At 38.1% G+C, this 22,707-nt stretch overlaps 1 protein-coding gene across 4 annotated transcripts in view; it reads left to right on the top strand.

Moving 5' to 3' along the window:
• The window catches only part of LOC100653508 (non-muscle caldesmon), a 121,819-nt gene that overhangs the window by 51,301 nt on the left and 47,811 nt on the right, over positions 1-22,707 (top strand). For 3 of the 4 annotated variants that reach the window (XM_041584839.1, XM_041584842.1, NM_001246315.1), the window contains 1 exon segment: positions 7,383-7,484. In XM_041584839.1, coding sequence (XP_041440773.1) covers positions 7,414-7,484 — 71 coding nt within the window. In that variant the 5' untranslated portion in view covers positions 7,383-7,413. 4 annotated transcript variants of the gene reach the window in all.

Below are 22,707 nucleotides of genomic sequence, written 5' to 3' on the forward strand. Positions count from 1 at the left end.
GTTACTTTTTTTTATCTGAATATACACTATTTAGGCTTTTGCTATTCATTCATCCTTCAGTTGCAGACTTGATTGCTTAGGTCTGAGAGACTAACCCCCATATGTAATATAAGGCAGCAAGTTTGCCCAGGAGCAGTAACATATAGCAATCAATAAGATGTTTGCATTTAAACAAGTGACCAGTAAATTCTACCTGCTTAATTTGTTGTTATGAGTTACAGCCCCTGTGCAAACTTAGTGACTTTTATTACATAACCCCATAATTTTTTTTTTAAAAAGTACTGTAAATTATATGGAGAGGACCACAATGTTTATTGAGCAGCTCATATGTATGGCTAGTTGTACAGTATGTTAATAGACCCATGATCAGTACCTACAGTATAGCAATGATAGCAAGGTTCCCCCGTGTGGGTAAGGGGTGTCAGGCCCTATATGGAAGTTTGGGCATGTTGGAAGAAAATTCTTGTAAGCCACACCCTCCTGACGCATTTCACACCATTGGGTGCATCATCAGAGGAGCCTCTGATGAAATACTTAAAGATGCCTCTTCTTACTGTACTGCCACATCTTACTGTAAGAAACAATGTATTCCCTTTTAATGACCATGACCTCCATGAAAGCAATTGGCCTCATGCCTAATGTGATCATGGAACTCCTTGGAGGTATTAACACCCTTCTAATACATAAGAGTATGAATATCTTGTAAAATATATTCTTAGAAAAGGTGCCTAGTGATGTCATTGGTTACTGTCTGGCAGGGTCAGACTGGCCCACCAGGATACTGGGAAAAATCTTGGTGGGCCCCAATCCTGTTGGACCCTGCTGCCTGGCCGCAAGTGAACGCAAAACTTTGGAAAGATAAAAATAAAATGAAAGATGGGCATACCTTCCACTGTGAAACACATGGCCATCTTTATTTTACTCAGTGGAGGTTCAGACAGAATGATGGCAGTGAGTAAGTAGCAGAGGAGAGGGTGTGTAGTGGAGAGATGAAAAGTATGTAGACTGGTGAAAATACGGTTGGCAGAGGTGGGAGCATTGACCCCAGTCCGAATCAGAGGGAGCAGAAAGCCTTCCATAAAACTGTGCATCTGAACCAACCCCAACAAAAACACATCAACCACAATGTAATTTCTCCTTCCTATTGACTTCATGGCATTTCAGTGACATTTTCCCAACAGTTTCATGAATTTTTCAGGGAAACAATACATGCCAGTTGCCTATAACTATTACTTAACGTAAATTGTATCACGACTCACTGAAATGTGCCTATTATGAATAATAATGTACCCCTGTTGTCAAATATAAGCAGATAAGAAGTCACAGCACTTCGGTGTCGGACTGGCCCACCTGGATACCAGGAAAACTTCCGGTGGGCCCAGGTGTCAGTGGGCCCTTGCTTTTTAACTATTTGGCCTATTTCAGGGTCATTCCCCATTTCTTTATTGGAACAAAGAGGTTTAATCATGGAGGAATATAGTATAGTATGTAGAGAAAAAAGACTAGAAGAATAAAGAGGTTCAGTGAGGAGTATGATACAGTAGCTTGGAAACTGGGCCCTCAGCCTAAGGTTTTCTGGTGGGCCCCTGGCATCCCAGTCCGACACTGCCGCACTTGCACTTGCACACCTCAGTTACTTTTAATATTGTTATATACCTGTGTTACATATGAGGATATATTATGCCTATAAAAATCTGAAGAGCAGGAATAACTTATAAAGATGTATCCATTAAAAATGACGCATAAGGATGTCATCAATTATAATTGATGATTAGTGATGTAATTTGTGTCACTTGACTGAAATGTGTGTATTGCAGTAGTATACCCCCTGTAAAATATGAATATATTAGAAGCCTCCAAGGAGTTTAATGACCTGTATAAAAGTATTGGGTCTATGGAGTTTATGGGAGACAGCCTTTCCGTAATTTGGATCTTTCTGGATAACGGATCCAATACCTTTGCTATAACCTATCCCTCTATTTATTATACATATTTTTCCATATATAAGTAGGGAATGACCATGAAATAGGCCAAATGGTTATTAGGAATAGGAGGCCCACTGACACAGGGCATTTCCTGGTATCCCGATGGGCCCGTCCAACACTGATTGATACTTTTGCATTATAAAAAATAATGTCCTTTGACCTTGTGCCTTTATAAGGTCACAGAGGTGACTTCTAATATACAGATATTTTACAGTAGGGGGTATTATGCACTCTATACAGTATCTCAGCATTAGTTCAGTATATTATTCTTTCTTATTTCAAAAGATGTATTTCCTTCAATCAAAAATAATAAATGCTACATTTTCTTTTATTCCTTAGGACATATGTATTTTATTATTTTTTTTTTTTTTTTACCCTATACCATATGTTCGTACATGTATCAGATTAAAGTTATAATGGTACTTGAGTATTTTATTGGACAGGGGGAAAAATGCTTTCCTAGGAGATCATCTTTCAGCCTTTTGTATGGTCTTTTTGTTATCATTATAAAGCCAAGTATTCTCGGAATGCATTGGAGCTTTCTCTTACAGCAAAGGGTTAAGCCTGGCAAATTTTTTTTTGTGTGTGTGTCTGAATTTCAGGCAAAGGAAGCAGAGGCTGGAGACTCAGCACAGGAAATAAAATCAATGCAGCCAATGCATTCAACATCCCAGCTTTAAACTAACCACTGACAGGACAGTTAAACTAAACACTGCCAGGACACAAGCGCTTTCCCTTTTGTGGTAGTGACTTTCATTTAGATTTTGGAGAAGTTTCGTGACGCTCCTATTTTTTTGGTGGATGAAGAACAGATTTTAGCTTAATGCCTTTGCAGAGTGATTGGTCCAAAAAGGAATCGAGAGATTAACATCCCAGGTAGGACTGGAGAAATGTATCAGAATTCCAGAATATTCCTATTTACCGTCATCCGCATAGAATGATAGGCAAGAAAAAGAGGTTTTAGATGATGTTTTTTTTAAATGTATTGTTTGGACTTGGATTGCAGCAGCCATGGTGGTATAGATTATAAAGCTGGGGGTCAGCATCAATGTACGGTGGAAGCGTGTTTTGATTCTCAAATATGAATCTCTTCCGTAGGTCTTTGTTAAGGAGACGCAAATTGGTTTCATGTGTCAGAGGACCTTGGATTTATGATCTGTTTTTGTTTGAAAGCTTCTATTTCTGTAGTCTTAGAAAGAGGCGGATTTCTTTCATTGCTGATTTTGTTTCTCTTATGAATTTATTAAAAATTATTTTCTTTGGTTTATAAAGGGATCTCCACCCAAAAAACGGCTTTTGCCGATCCAAGCAACTTTTTTTTCTTTTATTTTAAAAAAAAATACACTTCAGTGGTTTGGAAGTTATTCGGGAAATGTCATTGCAATGAAAGGCAATATTGAGCTGACTGCTACTATTCTCTGCACTCCTGGTTCTGATTCCTGAAACAGTGTAGCAGAAGCAAGCTGACGTTGAGGCGAACAGACTTCTGCTACATTTTCTTAAATCCAGAGAACCAGAGAACAGAGTGGGGTACAAAAAAATACTGCTTTCAACTGCAATTACATTTACAAATAACTTCAAAAGCATTGGCATGATATGGGAAAGTTGCTTAAAACAATATTTTCTTTCATCATGCAAAAAAACTGTTTTTGGATTTAAGGATGTTCTGCTTAACTGTCATAGGTCAACTATAGGAGCATATTTATAAAATTAGAGTTGCCATTAACACTAAATTCGCCCACTGTAAATTTATTTATCTATGAAAAGCTCAATGTACGTATGAAAAGTGAGAAAACATTAGTAAAGTTATATGATCTATTGTCCAGAATGTTTAAAAACCTGGGTTTTTCTTTATAAGGGATCTTTCTGTAATTTAGACACCCATAGCATAAGTCTGCTAAAAAAACATTCATGAAATACAACCAATAGGATTGTTTTCCCATTAATATGGATTCATGCAGCTTAGTTGCCATCAGGTATAAGGTGCTGTTTTAATTAGAATTATCTGATTAAAATGGATTCTATGTATGAAGGCCCTCCTGTAATTTCTGGATAATGGGTTTCTGGATCCTGGTTTTCCACGTGATCTATTTTAAAATTATTTGCAGTTTATCTTGTTATGTATTTATATGTTTATTATTTATAATAATATGCGGTTGCCCAAGTCCGTTGCACCAGGCATCCAGAATGTAGATTAATATGGAAGCAGTTATGTTGCATTTTATTTTGTGTCTTCCATTTCAGGCCCTTTATTATGTATCTTTTAGTCTTTCATTTAAACTGTTGCATGGTTGCTACGGTAAATGCGACTCACAACCAAATAGCAGCAAAAAAATATATATGTTAAATGTTAAAACATTTCAAAAACTATAAAGAAAACTGTAAAGAATTGTAATTTGGAACTGGGCAGTAATGTCCACATTACAGTATCTAGGTGCTTACTTCTACTTATTACTTAAAGGGTTGGTTCATCTTTAAGTTGACTTTGATATGTTATAGAATGGCCAATTCTAAACAACTTTTCAATTGGTCTTTATTATATAGTTTTTACAGTGTTTTAATAATTTGCCTTCTTCTTCCCACTTTTTCCATCTTTACAAATGCTCTGTAAGGCTAAAAATGTGTTGTTATTGCTACTTTTTTTATTACTCATCTTTCCATTAAGGCCTTCACTTATTCATTTTCTAGTCTCTTATTAAAATCAGTACATGGTTGCTAGGTAATTTCAGATTGCTGAAATTGCAAACTGGAGAGCTGCTGAATAAAAAGCGAAATAACTCAAAAACCACAAATTATAAACAATTAAAACCAATTGCAAATTGTCTCAGAATATCACTCTCTATACTAAAAGTTAACTCAAAGGTGAAAACAACCCTTTTAATTACTACTGACTTAGCTGCTAACAATATATAATGATATAAAGATTGATATGGGGGAATGAAGAATACTCTTGCAGGAGCCAAGAGGTTCAGCTTTGTACCACCATTAACCTTATTCCTAGTGTACTAGCTGCAATGCCATTGCACTCATAGTCCACAGTACACTATGCATTCCCATTGGCTGGGAAAAACAGATATAGTGATGCACATCTGCAGCTGCACTAGACATACCAATTGTGAAAGCAGTTACATATTTAGGGGCCTACACAGCTGCACTGTACATTCTGATCTACAAGTCACCACAGTTACAGAGGTGTAGAGCCACAGTTGCAATGTACATTCCAATTGAAATAGCAGTTATAGAGATGTAACCCTAATTTGGTTACTGTCTCTTTAAATCGCAATGAACCCTTGGCAATCCAGGGGCCCTGAGTCCCTTTTGCGTATGAAAAGTACTGTGAACTGGGATTTACAGTGCAGTGTGTCCACCTAGGGAACACTGAGAAGCACACCTCGGAAAAATAAAACACACAGTTTGCAAATAAAACAGATCTAATACACAATACACTCCTGCACTGGGGACACATGGAACCTACCTAACTCACTATTAGGTACCTGACTGTTTCTCCTAGACAGTCCTTTTTATTATCAAAGTCCCAATCCTCTGGAAGGGGTTAATAACCACACAGTTCAGTTCAATTGAAATGTCCCTTTCCCAGAGCTCTTATACCCCAGGTAGCGCTACCTTTTCCAAAAGTACCTCTCTCTTTGGAACTTAGCAGCCGCTCCCACGTAGCAGGTAAATGCACAAGACCTGTCCTCAAATTGGAGTCCCACGCTTGAATCCTTGCCAGTATCCTCCCTTGGGTGGCTCACTCACTGGGGGGCTCTCAGAGGCAGTCACACTGGAGATTACAGGCAGCTCTGCAGCAGGATCAATCTCACCAGTGGCACCTTTCACCTCCTGAGTCTTTAGCAGCTTGGCAGGGAACAGGATGGGCTCTCTCTGTACTTCCACAGATGCAACAGCTTGGACAGTCTCTTATGTACAGTTTCTGGCTGGATGTTTCATCATACAACTCTGTCATAGACCCTGAACAAATGGCTCCAAAGTCAGGCACTCTCTCCCAAGGATGCACTGGTGCGCCCAGCCAATCGGATGGCTCTCCAGCCTGTAACTGGGCTGGATGATGTCACAGACAGAAAAACAGGAGAAGTATTTCCCTGATCCCCCTACAGAGACAATGTGTATTCCAGATACAGAGGTGCAGAGCCACATAGTTCTAATTTGAAAGGCAAATGGATTCTAAATCTGCATTGTGCATTCTAGTTAGTAGGCAAAGCAGTCACAAAGGCCTACAACCAAAGCTGCGCCAAACATTATCCCTTGCCTTTAGAATAGCTGAAGCTTAAATTATTTTTCTAGTCTGGTGTTACAGACACACATCCATTAGAAATATGTGATATGTAAGATAATGCACATTCCCTCAAAGTAAAAAGCATCTAGACAATATTACTTTTGTATATTAGTGTCAATGTTCAGGACTGCTATGCTGGTTCCATGGACAAAAATCCTCTATAGATGGGGGAGATATCTCGGTGGCTTGCCTTAACCTATCTTCCTGTTTGGTGGTTTAGTACCTGCTCTCGAGTGAGTTTAGATGAAGTGAAGCTTATGGCTCCAGGTTGCAGTTCCATTGTGTATGATTGATTGGAACTTCTTGGTATTGATTGGATATTGCTAGAGACAGTCAAAACAAGAAACTGCCTCTGGTTATTAGCGATGCAACAAATGTAAGTCCTTATTTGCATATTCAAATTTTAAAGCCACATAACTTTATGGGTTTCTGAGATTCATATGGGTTTCTGGAATTCAAGCAAATCCTGAATTTGATAACAATCCATTATAACAATGTATGTAACAGCATAGTACTTGAGGAAACACTGTAAAAAAGTGAGGCAGAGCTACCTCCCTACCTGGTGGCCTTTAAAACGTAGATATAGAAATATTACATGGAGAAAGAATTTGTTATAATGGCACAAACAGTTGTCTTAGATATCCTGGATTGGTACACTCAGCAAACTTTAGTAGCTAACTTTACGTTATTGTTATTAAAGGAGAACTAAACCCTAAAAATGAATATGGTTAAAAATGCCATATTTTACATACTGTCAAAGCAGTTAGCAGCAGGACACCGTAGATTTGAATAAACGTGTAATTTATTGTAGCAAAATATTTCAAACAGGGCAACGTTTCGGGCCACCCGGGCCCTTTATCAAGCCAAGATAGTTATCTGTATTAAGTAGTAATCAGCTTTATATAGTGACATTTCTATTCTGTATACTGTGAGTTGGTCCCTAAGCATATGCAGTGAATCAGCAATTTCTCTGGTTGCCTTAGGCTGGTACAGAAGCCCAAAACATAATTTACAACATTTCTACCCTACTTCTTTAGTTAAGCTTTAGTTCTCCTTTAAGGTAAAGCATGGCTCTAATGTTCTACATATTTTCATTTCAGACCCAGTTGTTGAAACACCCTTTCATTTAACATGGAGGATTTTGATCGTCGCAGGGAGCTCAGGAGACAGAAGCGGGAGGAAATGCGCCAGGAAACGGAGAGGTAAAATGATGGATGATTTGGGGAAGGCTTGTCATGGCTGAATAATTCCATGCCTGTTTAATTTGGAGGATTCCCATGTCTGGGAACCAGGTCTTTCTATCTTCATTATCACACCATGAGGTTTTCAGCCATGTTGTATTTCCAAAAAAGGTTATAAATAATAGTTAGCTGTAGCGTCTATGTGTTGGTCCAAATAAGGCATGTAAAGAATGCAGCCAGGGCGAAAGAGAATACTATTAATAAACTAAATAAATAAAAAAATGGCTGGTCCCAGCAAGGTCACTTTCCTTCATATTTTGCTGAGAGGGAACAATTCTTTGAAAAAAAAAATGTTTGGGATTTTCATTTCTTTTTAAATCACAGAAAATAAACTAGAGGCAGAGTGTTTAGGACTGTGTTTGGGATTTGCATTTTAAATTTACGTGGAAGTAGAATTATAAGTGGTGCAGAGAACATGTATCGAATAAATGAACAGCATTATTGTGTATGAGGTCTGCAAAGCCATTACCTTCAAGGCCTATTGCAGTTACACAGTATGCCTGGCTGGTATAAATATTGCATGATCCCAATGTTACTAACAGGCAAGAACAATAAATATATAGAAAGCCTGGGATTCGATGCATTAATAAAAACTAAACCAACATACAATTAGTATCCTAATAACTGACCTATTGGAGAATCTGTACATACTGTATGAGTAATTATTGCTCTTTTACATCTTTTAGCTTGATCCCACATTCTTTGCAAGTAAAAGGCACACCCCTGTTCATTAAGGGGGTTATTTATCAAAGTCTGAATTCTTCAGATTTTTTAAATATAAAAAGTCCAACCAAACCATGATTGGACCTTATTTATTAAGAAAGCTTGATTTAATCGGTTCGGGTAAAAACTAAATAAAATAGAGCGAAAACCCAAATCGTAGGATTTTTTCCAGAATCATACTATTTTTTCAGGCTTTTTCCCTGAAAAGCCCGAATTTTTCCCGAAAACCCTGAAAAGGTTGGATTTTTGGGCTAATTCCAACGCAGACACAGAAACTTCAAAATAGGATAAGGTCCTCTGCCATTAACTTATACTCAACCTCAGCAGGTCTGAGATGGCGGATTTTCGGATTCTGGCATTTTGCTGCATCAGGCTTTAATAAATCTAGAAAAATTTTTTAAAAAAAACCCCGAAACAATTCTCAACCGGAGTTTAGTAAATAACCCCTTAAAGTGCTCTTGGTGTTCCACTTAAGAGCCGGAGGAAGGACTTCAATATTCTATGTGGAATTATCTAATGGAGTATACTACTTAAAAAATATCTTTTTTTATAAGATGTCTTTATTTATATGGAAATGATGGGCTGTTTTATGTAATATATCTTTATAGAAACCTGCAATGTTAAGGGGTATAGTAAATTGAGTAGTCAGAAATGTAAATACTATGCAAACATTATGCAATCATATGTTCAAAGTACATTTTGCCTATGAAGGACAACATGGCAATTTTAACACATATCATTGCTACACAAACCATGGCAATTGTCCTTTAAGATTGAAAAGGGGCAATTGTCCTTTATGATTAAAAGATCTAATGACCAGCACCCTATTTATCTACAGTATTTGAATGCAATCTGCATGTTTGATGTGTAGATCCTTCAAATGCACCGCACTGTATACATAAATACTCGTCCGTTATTATATGAACCTTCAGCACCCTCCCTCCCAGCAAGTACAGAACTAAATAGTCCAAAAAGGGTGGAGCGTACCAGAAGACCTTTATGGAGTGCTGTTAGGGTACAATGGGGCATGATCTCTCTAGATCAGAATCTTGGTCAAGAATGTCTTGAATTGATTTACATATACAGTACATTTTGGGTGAATTGAAGGGGATTTTCATCTTAAATGAAATAAAAAGTACTCATGCAGTTTTCTTTTTAAGTAGCAGTATTTTTATTACATATACCATTTGCAGTTGGTCTTTTGTATTCTACTGTATTTGTTCTTGCGACTTTTTAATAGTAAATATGGCTTAGTGTAGTATTTATCAACCAATCAGAGTTTGTTTCATTATTCTACCTGCAGTAGACTGATCAAAGCTATTGGTTGATATTGGTTACTAAACTGGTGGAAATTTACCTGGGGTGACCAATTGAGTCCCATGAGTTGAGCAACCAATCATATTTAAAAAAAATGGCAGTAAGATATATTTAGCCACACCTGTCTGCAGTCAGTCGCAGCAACATATAACCACTTAAATCTAGGATCTTATTTGTATAAAGACACCCGTGGGCTCCTGCCTTGGGTGGCAGCTGTAGGGGGCCGGTGCCAGAATTGAGGAGGTACATTTTTTCCCTAAAATGATCAGCACATACGCAGTACGTCACCATGTACATGTACTAGTCAGCCATGCAAGAGCCTACATCTGGTTGCTATACGTTACTAGACCTGAGTCAACATTTTCCTTTTTATATTACCACGTTTATGGTAATATACAAACTGTGCACAAAGGAAGATTTTTTTTGTGTTGCATACAGACAAGTTTCTCCCAGTAACTTACATTGTCCATATATTTTCCTTTAATGACATTTCATAAAATGTCATTAAAAGGAAATAGGTACAGTTGGATGATTTGCTTTGCAAATCAAATTCACTTTGATTTTGTTGTTTTTTTCATTTCCAAAGTCCCAGGAAAATGACCCTCCAGTTTGATCTGTAAATCCTCAAATCCCACTTAAAAAGGTTTCTGGCATGTGCGTTGTGTTCTTCTGCATAGCGATCCAAATTCTTTTGCAGCTGCGGACAGAACTGCTTTTGTAAAAAAATTCATTCTCTCTTTGGGGACATATTAAATAGCTTTCTGTGAAACCATTTGCAACATATGGACTGGAAGCTCACTGGCTGTTAGCTTGCATACACTCTTGGTTTATGCTGAAAACGCATGTTCTTGGTTTACGATGTTGGTCGCATAAATTATTTTTATTTCAGGGTGACTAAAGCAGAAAACATGGGCAGAAGCCTATGGCAAACTCAGAGTTGTAAGCCAGAGAACCAGCCTCAGAGGAAGCTAGATTGTTAAAAGGGAATTTTCACCTTTAACTACTGATTTAACTACTGATTTGGGGATCTGGCAACTGAATAATAACATGTTTATATAATCTTAATCTGTTCTGTTTATAGGCCATGCTAATGTTCTGCTCAAAGTCACAGGTTCTGTTACATGTATTGTAATCTTATTGGTGCTAAAGGGAGAGGCATGCTTATAGTAATAGCACCCTAGCAGTGCTAAAATATAACTTGTCAAGCTATACAACATTATATACCTTGTTATGTGTCTATGACAGGTGCAGCATCAAGATGTAAGGAACTAAACAAAATCCATGTCCCACTGAAAATCCCAATCATTCCCCTCCGCATACAAAGAAACACTACACATTTTTGTTGTGATTGAAAGGCCACAGATTTTTATTGATAATTAACAGATAACAAACGTGCTAACCATGTATAACATATCATAATAACTTACACACAAAATATAACCTTAGAATGGAAATATGTATATATATGTCCGTCATAATTCTTAAAGAAATGCTTGCCGGAATTACTCATGTACCTTCCTTGGCTACCTGACATGCCAGCCACCTGACTCCAAGGGAGCCGGATGAGCACATAAGATTACCAATACCAGTTGGCTACTTGGCGTAATAATCCTTGGACAAAAGCCCTCAAATGGCAAGCATTCTACCGCCAGCTGTGACAAGTACCACCATGAACATTCACTATAGCATAACCAATGTCATGTCAACCTAACAGCTGGTGGGAGGGCAGGATTTTGCTAAGACAAGGTTGCTGTGATGGCACTGCTCTACTGCTTCCTCTCACCCAATGTTAGCTCCATCCCTCCATGTCACCTCCTGCTCTTCCTAGCCCTGTCATCTGCCTACGATCTGCTGCCGGTATGTAGCCCTCTATTCTGTGCACTCCATCCTCACCATCCCCTGTTCTTTATTTATAAAATACATTTTATATAGTGTAACAATATTAGATATTTTCTTAAATACATTATTATTGTCCGGTAACCCTCCTGCAACACACCCTTTGGTCAAATGGCAGCTAGAGGGCTGAAAGTCTACTTTTCTTGCTTTGAGATGTGGGCACAGCTCTCTTGCATTGTTAGGGTCCTCCTTCTCTTCTACCCTGGCCATGTGCAAAGTCAACAATGCCCTAAATGGAAGACCTAAAAGGGGTGGAACTTACCCAAAAGTGGAAAAGCTTTAGGGCGGATTAAGGACACACATGCATTCTCCTATAAAGGAGAATAAAAGGTAAAATCAAAGGAGGTGCCAAGTTGTTTGACCCCCATTGCTTAGTTGCTTACCTGTGTTACTCCAGACTGGTAATCTGCTTCTACAAAAAAATGCACAAGCCTGGGGTACTGGTCATTGAGTATGGCATTGCCATGATCTTCTTGTCTCCAGACACACACAGGGGACACCTGATAGGTAAGAAATTGGCAGCACACCACCCCAGGGCAACAAGTAATCATTAGAATCAGGGTAATAGGGTTACTAGAATCAATGGGGGCACACCTAACACTTCAGCACCACACTGTTATTTTTACCTTTCCCTCACTTTAAACACACATGGTTTTGTGAACCAGTTAAACTAATCCCACATGCTTAAAGTCATTAAAGGGGACAAGTGACAATATTATAAAGCTGAAGAAGAAACATACTACTTAACCTAGGTTTGCTTTTCTGCTTAGCAGCACTAAGTAGCACTCTACTTACTCTCTTCACTCTACTTTCATTCTTCATATCTTTTTTCCTGGATTGGCACTTTTTATTTATAATAATAATAATAATAAAGAAACCCACGCTCAAACTGTGATAGTTGCATAAAATAGTTTTGGAAATGATTAAAAGAAAAAGTAAAATATTTCCTTCAGAGTTCTAAAAGGGAATTCGAGGAATCACCCAAGAACGGTTCTCTGCATAACAAGATACAATATCTATCCAATAAGAATTTGATTCAACATTTTCAACGTTATTTCTAAATGTAATTCCAATGAAATGCAGGGTCTGTCTGCCCATTTTTTTTTCCTTCTGATTATTATTTAAAAACATAAAAAGGGTTGTTAAATATGTTACCTCCAGTAGCATAACAAGAGGATGCTGAACCCCCCCCCCCATATACGCATTGGGAAAGCTTTATTGTTGGGGTTATTGTCCCTTTAAAAGGTTAGTTCACCTTTAAAGTAACTTGCTATCATAGAATGCCTTATACTTAACAACTTTTGAATTGGTTTTCCTTTTCATATTTTAACTTTAATTAATTGCTTGTTCCCCTGCCATTTTCTGCCTTTCAAATGAGGGTCGCTGACCCCAGCATTCAAAAAACTGATGCTCTCTGCATACTTTATTGTTTGGAGCATATAAATATCATGTTAAGGAGACTGTACCATAGAACATCCCTTTGTAATCCTCACAATCTATTACTCATATGTCTTAATAAGGAACTCCAGCGTTCAGTATCTTCTGTAAACATTTAGTATACAAGTTTCCCTTATATGGTTAAGCATGCAAGCTTGGTTTTCCTTTGCAGGCCACTCGTGCAGACAACAGACTCTCTCCCCTCAGCTTTTAAAATAAATGTTTGCCTATAAAGTTGATACGTTCTGCCTTTATTATGCCACAAAATGGCTTTAATCGCTATTCCGGATCTGGGTTACATAACCGGTATAAATAGGACCCGGATAGGATGACTTTAGTTGGACGGCTCACTGGGATCAAGCTTGTCAGTAATGCTCCCGACGGCACTTTATTCAGTCAGTATCCCTAAGCACTGTATTGAAATGGCTGGGGATTTGCTTATATTATCTTGCACTGCTCATATTTCTGCTGATTTATTCTGGAGGCACTAGAACCTTTCTTTAATATCATTATATACAGAAAGCTATTGAAATATGTTTTATTTTCTAGTGTTAGGCATTGTGTTCTTAGGGTTAAGCACTGTGGGCATTTCATTCTACAGGTGTCAGCAGGTAGAGCTGTGATTCAAGGGCACTGGTTTATTTTACCTGTTAGTGTACCTCTTCCCACAGCAGTCGGCCCTATGCCACTGAATTGAGAGCTTCATGCTCTCCAAACTTACCTTCTGGAATCCAACTGTGAACCAATATCTTCATGGAGGAGCTGCTGGGTTTAGGAGGCCAGTGTTTTTAAGCCTTTTTGGGGTTCAAGCCCCACCACTGTTGTCAAATATTAAGCCATACTCCCCCCTTAACACATAATGAGCATAGAGAGATATGACATATTGAACCTGATATGGTTAAATTATATCATTTACAGCGGAGATAATATTTGCCGCATCTGGCCTTGAGATTGGCAGTAAGGAATATCTAGGATCCCAAACAAGAATTCACTCCATATGCCTCTGTTATTGGCCTTGCCCTATTTATATTGCAATAGCATTAAATTGGCACTTTAGATGCAAGTAATAATTATAATGAATAATAATTAAGTTTCAGTGTAAGATTTTCCATGAACTGGAGGTAAGAATTTTACATTCAGAAACTTGGTATCTAGTTGTTCAGTGCAGAAGATCAAAGAGGTAATCCGGGCTGAGCTGTCAAAATCGTCATTGTTCGTCAAAAAACGGGACAGTTGGGAGGTATACATTAGGGTTAATCCATTTTAAGAGCTAGGCCTAGGCCTAAGGGATCCCCAAAAATGAAGTATTAACTATTTGTTTCAAGAACCACAAGCTCTCAAATTATTGAGATATTAAGTTCTATATGTGTGAAGTCAGTGTGGTTTACCCTCCCATCCTACAGTGAGAGCCCGCTTGAGAGAGAGTCCCATGCAATGCACGCTGTACCCGCGGTTGCTGGGAGTTGCAACTGGCCAAGTTGGGTTCAAACCAGCAAGGTCAGGGACCAAGCGACGGTCCATCTTGCAAATAGCATTTCAAGTGCAATATCAAACACTTATGGATTGTACTGGCTATCTGACAATATCAGTATAGCAATGCCATTTTTTCAGTGTTTAATGTCAACATTTTTTTATTTTCAGTTAACACTCCTATTTTCTTATAATACACAAAAGCCATGAATATCTTGTAAATTAAATCCTTATAAACGGTGCGTTCTGATGTCATCAGTTATAAACGGTGAGTTCTGATGTCATTTCTGTCAAATGACTCACTGAAATGTGTGTATTATAATAAATAAAGTACCCACAGTTGCAAAATATGAGGATATTAGAAGTTACCTCGGAGTTCCATGACCTGTATAAAAACACTCAGCCTTCAGCCTCGTGTTTTTATATGGTCATGAAACTCCTCGGTAACTTGTAATATCCTTATATTTTACAAGAGGGGGTACTTTTTTCACTATATAAATGACCGGTATCTAAATTAAATATGCAATATCCTTTCTAAAGTCCGAAAAGCCACAGGTCCCAGCTTATATAAATGCAGGTTTCATTTTACTATATTGATTAAATAGAAAACAAATAGGATCAAGGTGAAGAATCAGTTGTTTGATTTATTTAGGGTGAATGACATGTTGGTATTTTTATGACATCAAAATACTCACAGATGTCATCAAATTTGCAGACACTGCCCAGTTGGTTCAAGTTGGAATTTAGGAACGGTTTCAGTTCATATATAAGGTTCATTCAAGTTCACAAGCCTCCTAGCAAACAATCCCCAATGCCATATACGTTGTATCCATGAACATTTGATCCAAATAGTCTCTTATTTAAATAGATTTTCTTATAGCAGCAGTAGTCGCTGTTTTTCTGGCACAATTTCCCTCAATTTGTTACAGTCGGCTTCTGCGAAATAAAAGCATCATCGGCTTGTCTCCGCACGGATTTTTAAAATCACAGCCTGGCTACAAATCAAAGCTTGCCTTGGTCTTTTATAGGCAGACAACAAGTAAAACGTGTGCATTATCTTCTTTGCTTCCCGGGCACAATATGTGATAATGAGTTTAACCCTTCCATTATGGGCTGGAGGAGTGTGTTAATGTGTTATTCTTTTCTATTTTCTTTGTGTGTGTCCAGCAATTGTAGAGGGGGAGATTTGTAGCATAGTATTTCTCAGGTTGTGGGGCTGTGCAATTCTGGCCTCCAGCAAACCACCCAGCATTTCTTCCGGTGTCCTACAAGCCCAGTCCGACCCTGAATATTGTAATATAACTGCATTACTGAAGTCTCTTTTTATATACTGTATACAATAAACATCATGGTCTTACTTGACCCTTAAAACTAACTTACATTATGTGAACCCTCAGATCAATGTAAAATTGCTCAGAGCACTGAGCTCTTTACAATATTTCAAGATAGTAGCCATTTTTACCCTGGCAATATAATGAATTTGAAACAATAGCACCATCTGCTGTTCACATCGGCCGAATGGACAGTAGAGCGTTAGCTTTTTTAAAAGGTACATCTTGTAATGTTCTGTGCTTATCACAGTGCTTTTAGCCTAAAAGATTTAAAAGTCCCTATTAATACCCAGTCCTGTAAGTCTCCTCATTTCATTGTCTTTGTAGGTTTATAAATGACCCTGTAATTCTTTGTTAAAAAAGTAAATATTAGATTAAAGTTAAACAGTGAAACTTTGTTATTTTAATACTCTATGCTATACATAACATGATTTTATGTGAGTACAGATTGGATATCTGGCCACAATCAGGCAATGAATAGCTGCTTTATACGTAGGTATTTTGCCCTTTACAATAACAGTGGCCAAATTATTCTGCACTCCCAGTGGAAATCTAATCTCCAACATTTAACTGTTTTTCTGGGGCGAAAATCCTTCACAAAATGTGTTAATAAATGTTCCCAGCAGTGATTAGCTCCCTAATTAGCTGTCATAAAATGTGAATTCATTGAAAATATATGCGGTTTTGGGATCTGTTTAATGCCCAGTCCTGGATTTTCTCTGTATAGACTCCGCGGCCTCTGATCAAACATCATGGTTGTGTGACTATCTGTAAACAGAGATCCTGTGCAGCGTCATTCAACCATTCTCTCTGCTCTGATTTTATTAGCAATGAAAAATGTATCTACTTTGTACCAACTGTAGCATATAAAGGAGGCACACTGCTACTTCAAAGCAAACACACTTTGCCTACTAGCACAATACCATACCTCCCAACATTTTTGAAATAGAAAGAGGGATAAAAAGATTTGCTGCTTGGTGACATTTTGACCACACCCATTTTTGTGGCCACACCCCCAATTACCATGTTCATTTTACAAAATTTGGCAGGTTATGAAAGTTTGAACATATTTCTGTGGGTTTTATGTGTTTTTAAGAGACCTGCTTATCTTAAAATGTTACATTTGTTTCTTTGCTTATCTTAAAGTATCTAAGTGCATCTGGTGGCTGTTCTAGGCTCTCTGCCTAAAGCCAATTAAAGGACCAGTAACGTCCTTAAAGGCGATAGGGCGGCGATCCATTGTGCGGCGCTCGATTTCTCCTCCCTGGCTATCTCCTATAGAAGGCGAAATCGAGCGCCGCATGATGGATCGTCGACCTGTCGCCTTTTCTGAAGAGAAGTGCAAGCAGAGTTTCAGTAAGTTATTTTTTAAATTAAATATGTCTTGGTGTTTTCGTTATATACAAACACATTTTTTAATTTTTTTTTTGACTTTACTGGTCCTTTAAGTTAGAAACGTTGTATCTTTTTCTGGCTCTTCAGTGCAGGAGATAAAAGAGAAGTTGGGACATTTCAGTAACAATCCGGGACTGCAGGTTGAGCTGTCAAAAGCGGGACTGTCCCATGAAAAACGGGACAGTTTTTTTATCACCACATGAAGGATTGAAAAGGATATAAATGGTCCCACAGTGGTACCTAGTTCTATAAAGAACAAAAAAAATAGATATAGATACAAGAGAATTTTCCAATAAGATTTATACATTTATAAGGAAATTTCACTGTATTTTATAAAAGGGGTGTATCAGAGTCCCACACCATGTGAAGCTGCTTTCCTCATATTGCCCTAAGAAATTCGTCTTTTTAAGTAGAGAGACTCTATCTCGGCTTGGCCTTCTTTTTGCTGCTCCTGTTAAACTTGATGCATGTTTCTCACTTTGCTCATGGCATGAACGGCCCTGTTTACAATGGACCCCATATAATTGAGCTCCACCCTTCAGCCAATTACTGATTGGGTCTAAAGAGTTCCGCATTGGACTGGCCCACTGGGCCTTGGTATTAGTCAACCCAGATCCATCAGGTGTCAGATGTGTGCTTGGCTGGTATGGGTTTGTATTTATGTGTAAGGCCCTGGTCCTTCATTGGGGAGGTCTAGTCCTCTGGTGCCCCCCAACGGACTCCATTTGGACACTGGGGGACTTAATTATGCAAGGGTTTAAATTTGGAAGGGTAATTTAATGAAATTCTGGGAATTGTAATATTTAGGTAACTCATTTCTAACGGTGACAGAAAAATAACACTGCCCTATAAAAGAAAAATAGAAATTAAACAGTTTTCCAACATACATTCATTAAAACCTTTTAAATGTTTTATCTGTAAATATAATTATTCTAAATATAATCTGTCTGTCCCTTTCTGGTTCTGTCTCTTGAAACAATGTCAGCCTTGCCTGCTTCTTCTCAGGTTTGATAATCAGCTGGCTGGATTCCAAAAGAATAAAGGAAAGAAGGTTTGATGAATTTGAATTAGTTTAAGTAAAATTGTTCTCGATTAACAGGATAGAAGAGGATTTGTAATTATCTCATTGGGATGACAGGTCCCCTTTAATATTCATTGGAAAGTTGCTTTATGACTTCAGACAAAATGCTTTTTCTGGGTTTGCATGCCCTTTAAGGAGCAGTGTTTATATCTCCTTTAAGGAACACCACCTCAGCCCGAGAATTATCCATTTTACTCATTGTTCCAGTAATATTTTATGTCTCTTAGACAAGCATACGTGCAGCTGTTTTTCATTTGTCTCTTTTTTTCTTTATTGCTTTCCTCATGCACCCCTGCAGGGATTTGATGAGAATTTTATTGTTCAGATTTATAAAAATTAAAAATTGGTCCCTTGTCATAAAAAAAGGAGAATAATGGCAAAATATCTAGAGCATGCTTCAAAGAACATATTTCTTGCATATGTCAGTTTCTGGAAAGTTCAGTTAAAAATGGCAAATTATGTTTTAAAGAATTTCTCTATGAGGTATGCCAGAAAGGTCAGACAACAGGCAGTTCAAGCTGCAATAGACTATAGGATTTTGTACTTTGAAACTGTTTGTACTTTGAAAGTTCTCAGGATCCCTGACCTTCACCTTTGACCATATTGATCAGATGTTTGAGTCCTGCCCTGGACAGTCATTTACAGATATTCCTGCACTTAAGAAAAAATGAAAACAACCACCCATGAACCACTCACAACGATTCTGGTGCCTGAGATAGAATAATGGGGTTGACTCTAAGTCCTGTCATCAACCACTCTCACTGATTGTGATGCCTGTGGCAGAATGGCAGGGACCATCTTGAGACCTACCATCAGCCATCTGAGGTGGAATCAGGGGCGCTACGTCGCCATTGAGGTGAGTTGAGACACTCGCCTCAGGCGGCAGCAACCCACATGTTACAAGGGGAGGCAAAATGATACTACTGGTAACTTAAAGAGCCGAAATTCAGATTTTTAAATTGGAATTTCAACTCTCATAGTTCAGAGAGCGCAATTAAGTATGGGGTGGCGAGGGGAAGGGGGCATCAATTGGCCACCTCAGGAAGGAATAGGGGCCTGAAACGCCCCTGGGTGGAATGATAGTGACCACCCCAAGTCTTGCCACCATCCACACTCATTTCTGAAGCCTGTGTCACAATGATAGGGACCATATTGTGGAGTATCATTTGCCACTTACAACCATTCTGATGTCTGAAACAGAATGACCAGGACCATACCAAGCCTTAACTCAGCTACATGTTTCAGGAAAGCAAGACTAAAATACATTTACCAATTTATAGCTCTGACATATTCTGCAACCTTTTACAGAAATGATTATCACATCAGCCCCTGCCCAGTTGGAGCTTAAAATCTAAGATCCTTATCACATTTACACATACTATGGTTTTATCAGGAACCAATTATCCTGCCTCAATGTGGGAATACCCAAAGGAAAGACATGCAAACACATGGAGAACATACAAATTCCCTGAAGATATTGCCCTGGCTGGAAATGAACCTAGAACAAAAATGCACACAGACACACAATTCACCCTTATGCATAACCAACTACCACTGCATTCCAACTGACACTGCAAGTATACAGTTTTTGAAAAGGTCACACATAAGATCATTTACATACTATAGCACCCACGATTTGAAATCCAAAGAGTTGGGATAATGTAGGCCATACTCTGATGTAGTAATTGGTCAAATCTTAGCTCTCACCTTTCTCTTCTTTCCCTACTGCTGCAGCCTTGGAACCCTCAGCTTTTGTATAGTCTCCTGGTAATACATTGTTTCTTCACACTCGGCAGCAGAACCGACTCCCCACTTTATAGTATTACATATTCACATGAACGCTGTGTTCTTGGCCGGCACAAAGAAAGATGTTTAACCGTTATGCGCCAAGAGGTGGAGTTGTTCCGGCTGCTGCGAGAGAAGGAAAACACCACTTATCTCGATTATTCACACAACTTATTCTTTGGTTGGGGTTTCTATCAATGGGATTGTTTCATATTTTTCCATTTTGTAGATTAGAAGGGTACTGTGACATTTTTCAGCTCCTGTGATATAAAAAACAGAGGAGCCTCTGAGGCTCGGAGCTGAAAATTACACAGAGGGCCAATATCAATGCGTTTGCCTCCTCACAAATCCCTCCCCCACAAAAACAATGTTTGGTTTCCTTATAAGGGAATGTTTTAGAGTTGTAATCAGACAGATTTGCAATCATTTCAAAATTAAACTTACCCTGACCCAACAAGGTTGTGATCTGAACTAAAGTGAAATTTGATTAGCAGGAAAGCAGAAGCCATCTACATTTACCTTTTCAATGTGGTGTAGGGCCACAATCCTTGCAAACGGTGGCTCTTATTTCAGAGGAAAAGCACAAAGAGTAATAAATAATATAAAAGCACAGTTGGTTCAGTCAATCTTCTATTGTACATATGAAAATTTTAAGAACTTGTGATTCTTAAAGGTTCCCTATCAAAGAAAAAATGTTTCCAACATAAGTTATGGGCCCAATGGGGTGGAAATTTGGGCAGGGAGATAGATGATCAGGGGTGAAGAGGACAGAAGCATGGATTGGGGGCAGAAGGAAAGTGATGGAGACTGAGCCTGAGTTTTGAAATTAGCATAGAATGCCATTTTGGCAATAAGTACAGCAGTACAAAAAGTGGGAATTTTATGTTTGGGTATGGATACCAGTAGAAAGATATCCATTGGAAAATGTATAATGCTCTATAATAAAACAGGTGTGGGATCTATTATCCAGAAAGTTCTGAATTACAGAAAGGCTGTCTCCCATAGACTCCATATTGTCCAAATAATCCAAATGATTAAAAATGATTTCCTTTTTCTCTGTACAGCTATGGGACCTGTTATCCAGAATATTTGGAGCCTGGGACTTTCCAGATAATGGATCTTTCTGTAATTTGGATCTTTATACTTAAGTATACTAAAAAAAACATTTAAACATGAAATAAACCTAATAGACTGATTTTGTTTCCAATGAGGATTAATTATATCTTACAAGGTACTGTTTTATTATTACAGAGAAAAAGAAAGGAAAGGAAATCATTTTTAAAAAATGTAGATTATTTGAATAAAGTGGCATCTATGGGAGACGGCCTTTCCGTAATTCAGAACTTTCTGGATAATGGGTTTCTGGATAAAGGATCCCATACCTGTAATAATAAAACAATACTTGATCCAAACTAAGGTATAATTAATCCTTTTTTGAAGCAAAACCAGCCTATTGGGTTTATTTAATGTTTACATGATTTTCTAGTAGATTAAAGGTATGAAGTTTCAAATTATGGAAAGATTCATTATTTGGAAAATCCCAGTTTCCATACCTGTAGTTGTTGGTTTCTATTTGGTGAAGGTAAGCATCCCTAAATCTTAAATTTTCTAATTGTAGTTAATATTTTCCTGGACTAGAACTTCTTCATTTAGCAAGCTCTCATGGTGCAGAGTGGTGCAAGGGCCCTGTGACCTTAGTCGCAAAACCCAACCATTTATTGGTGTTAATGCATCTGCTCAAAAGCAATAGAGAGAAAGCTTTGGAACAGCTTTGTCATATTATTGATTGTCTTACGGTTTCACATGACTTAAATAGCTCTTTGTTCTAAATGTCCCCGAAGCCTGGCACAGTCTTCTCTTTGTCATACTCAGCCTGAGGGCATCTGCTGGAAAAAAAATTATTTTAGAAGTCCAGTCTGTCTGCTTTCAAATACAAGGCTGCTAAAGGTTACCTGCAGATAGGCTGCTACTTTACCAGAAATGGAGCAATGTTTGCATAGCCTGCTAAATTGCTTATGGCCCAGAGTTCCTCATACTGTAGGTCTTCTTTCACCAACATTACTTGCTCCCACACTGCCTTGTTTATCTCACTCTATACTTTGGTGATATAATATCTGGGGCATTTGGCCTCACCTCCACAATCATGGCCAGAAATTACCACTCTACATCAACAGCGTCGGTCACACCATCACAAATGTGATAAATTATCTACTGTATGTGGCCACTATAAAATTAGACAGATGAGCCTGGAGCCCACCAGAACCAGGCTCACTGTAACTGTTCCTGGTACCTCTGTGGGCCAGTCTAATCATGTTCACCAAAGTCCACCTATCACACTACCTTCCTTCAGCTCAAATTTGGCATGACTCTTGGGGTAAGAATTGTGTTAGCAAGCAAACCTTATTATTTAGTACTCTCTACTGTTTTACATACTTTATTTATTAAGTACCAAGTTGTGTTATCCATGAAAATTTGAGATTTCAAAGTTATTCTTTTGGTCAAAAATCACATTTATTACACCCTGACCCAAATCCAAAAATATACTATCTAAAATCTGTCAAAGTCATGTAGAAGTCAATGGCAGAGGTCCCTTGAACCATTTGGAGACGTTAATAGGCTTCATGATGTTGAGGGTTTTTTTAAGAGTTTTGTCTGAAAACTCAAACAATTCGAGCGGTTCGCCAAAAATTAAAAAGTTATTTACTACGAACTTGCTGAATCTAGGTTTTTTTTGAAATCAGAAACCATT

Source organism: Xenopus laevis, chromosome 3L (genome assembly GCF_017654675.1).
Source record: "Xenopus laevis strain J_2021 chromosome 3L, Xenopus_laevis_v10.1, whole genome shotgun sequence".
NCBI classification, from domain to species: domain Eukaryota; kingdom Metazoa; phylum Chordata; class Amphibia; order Anura; family Pipidae; genus Xenopus; species Xenopus laevis.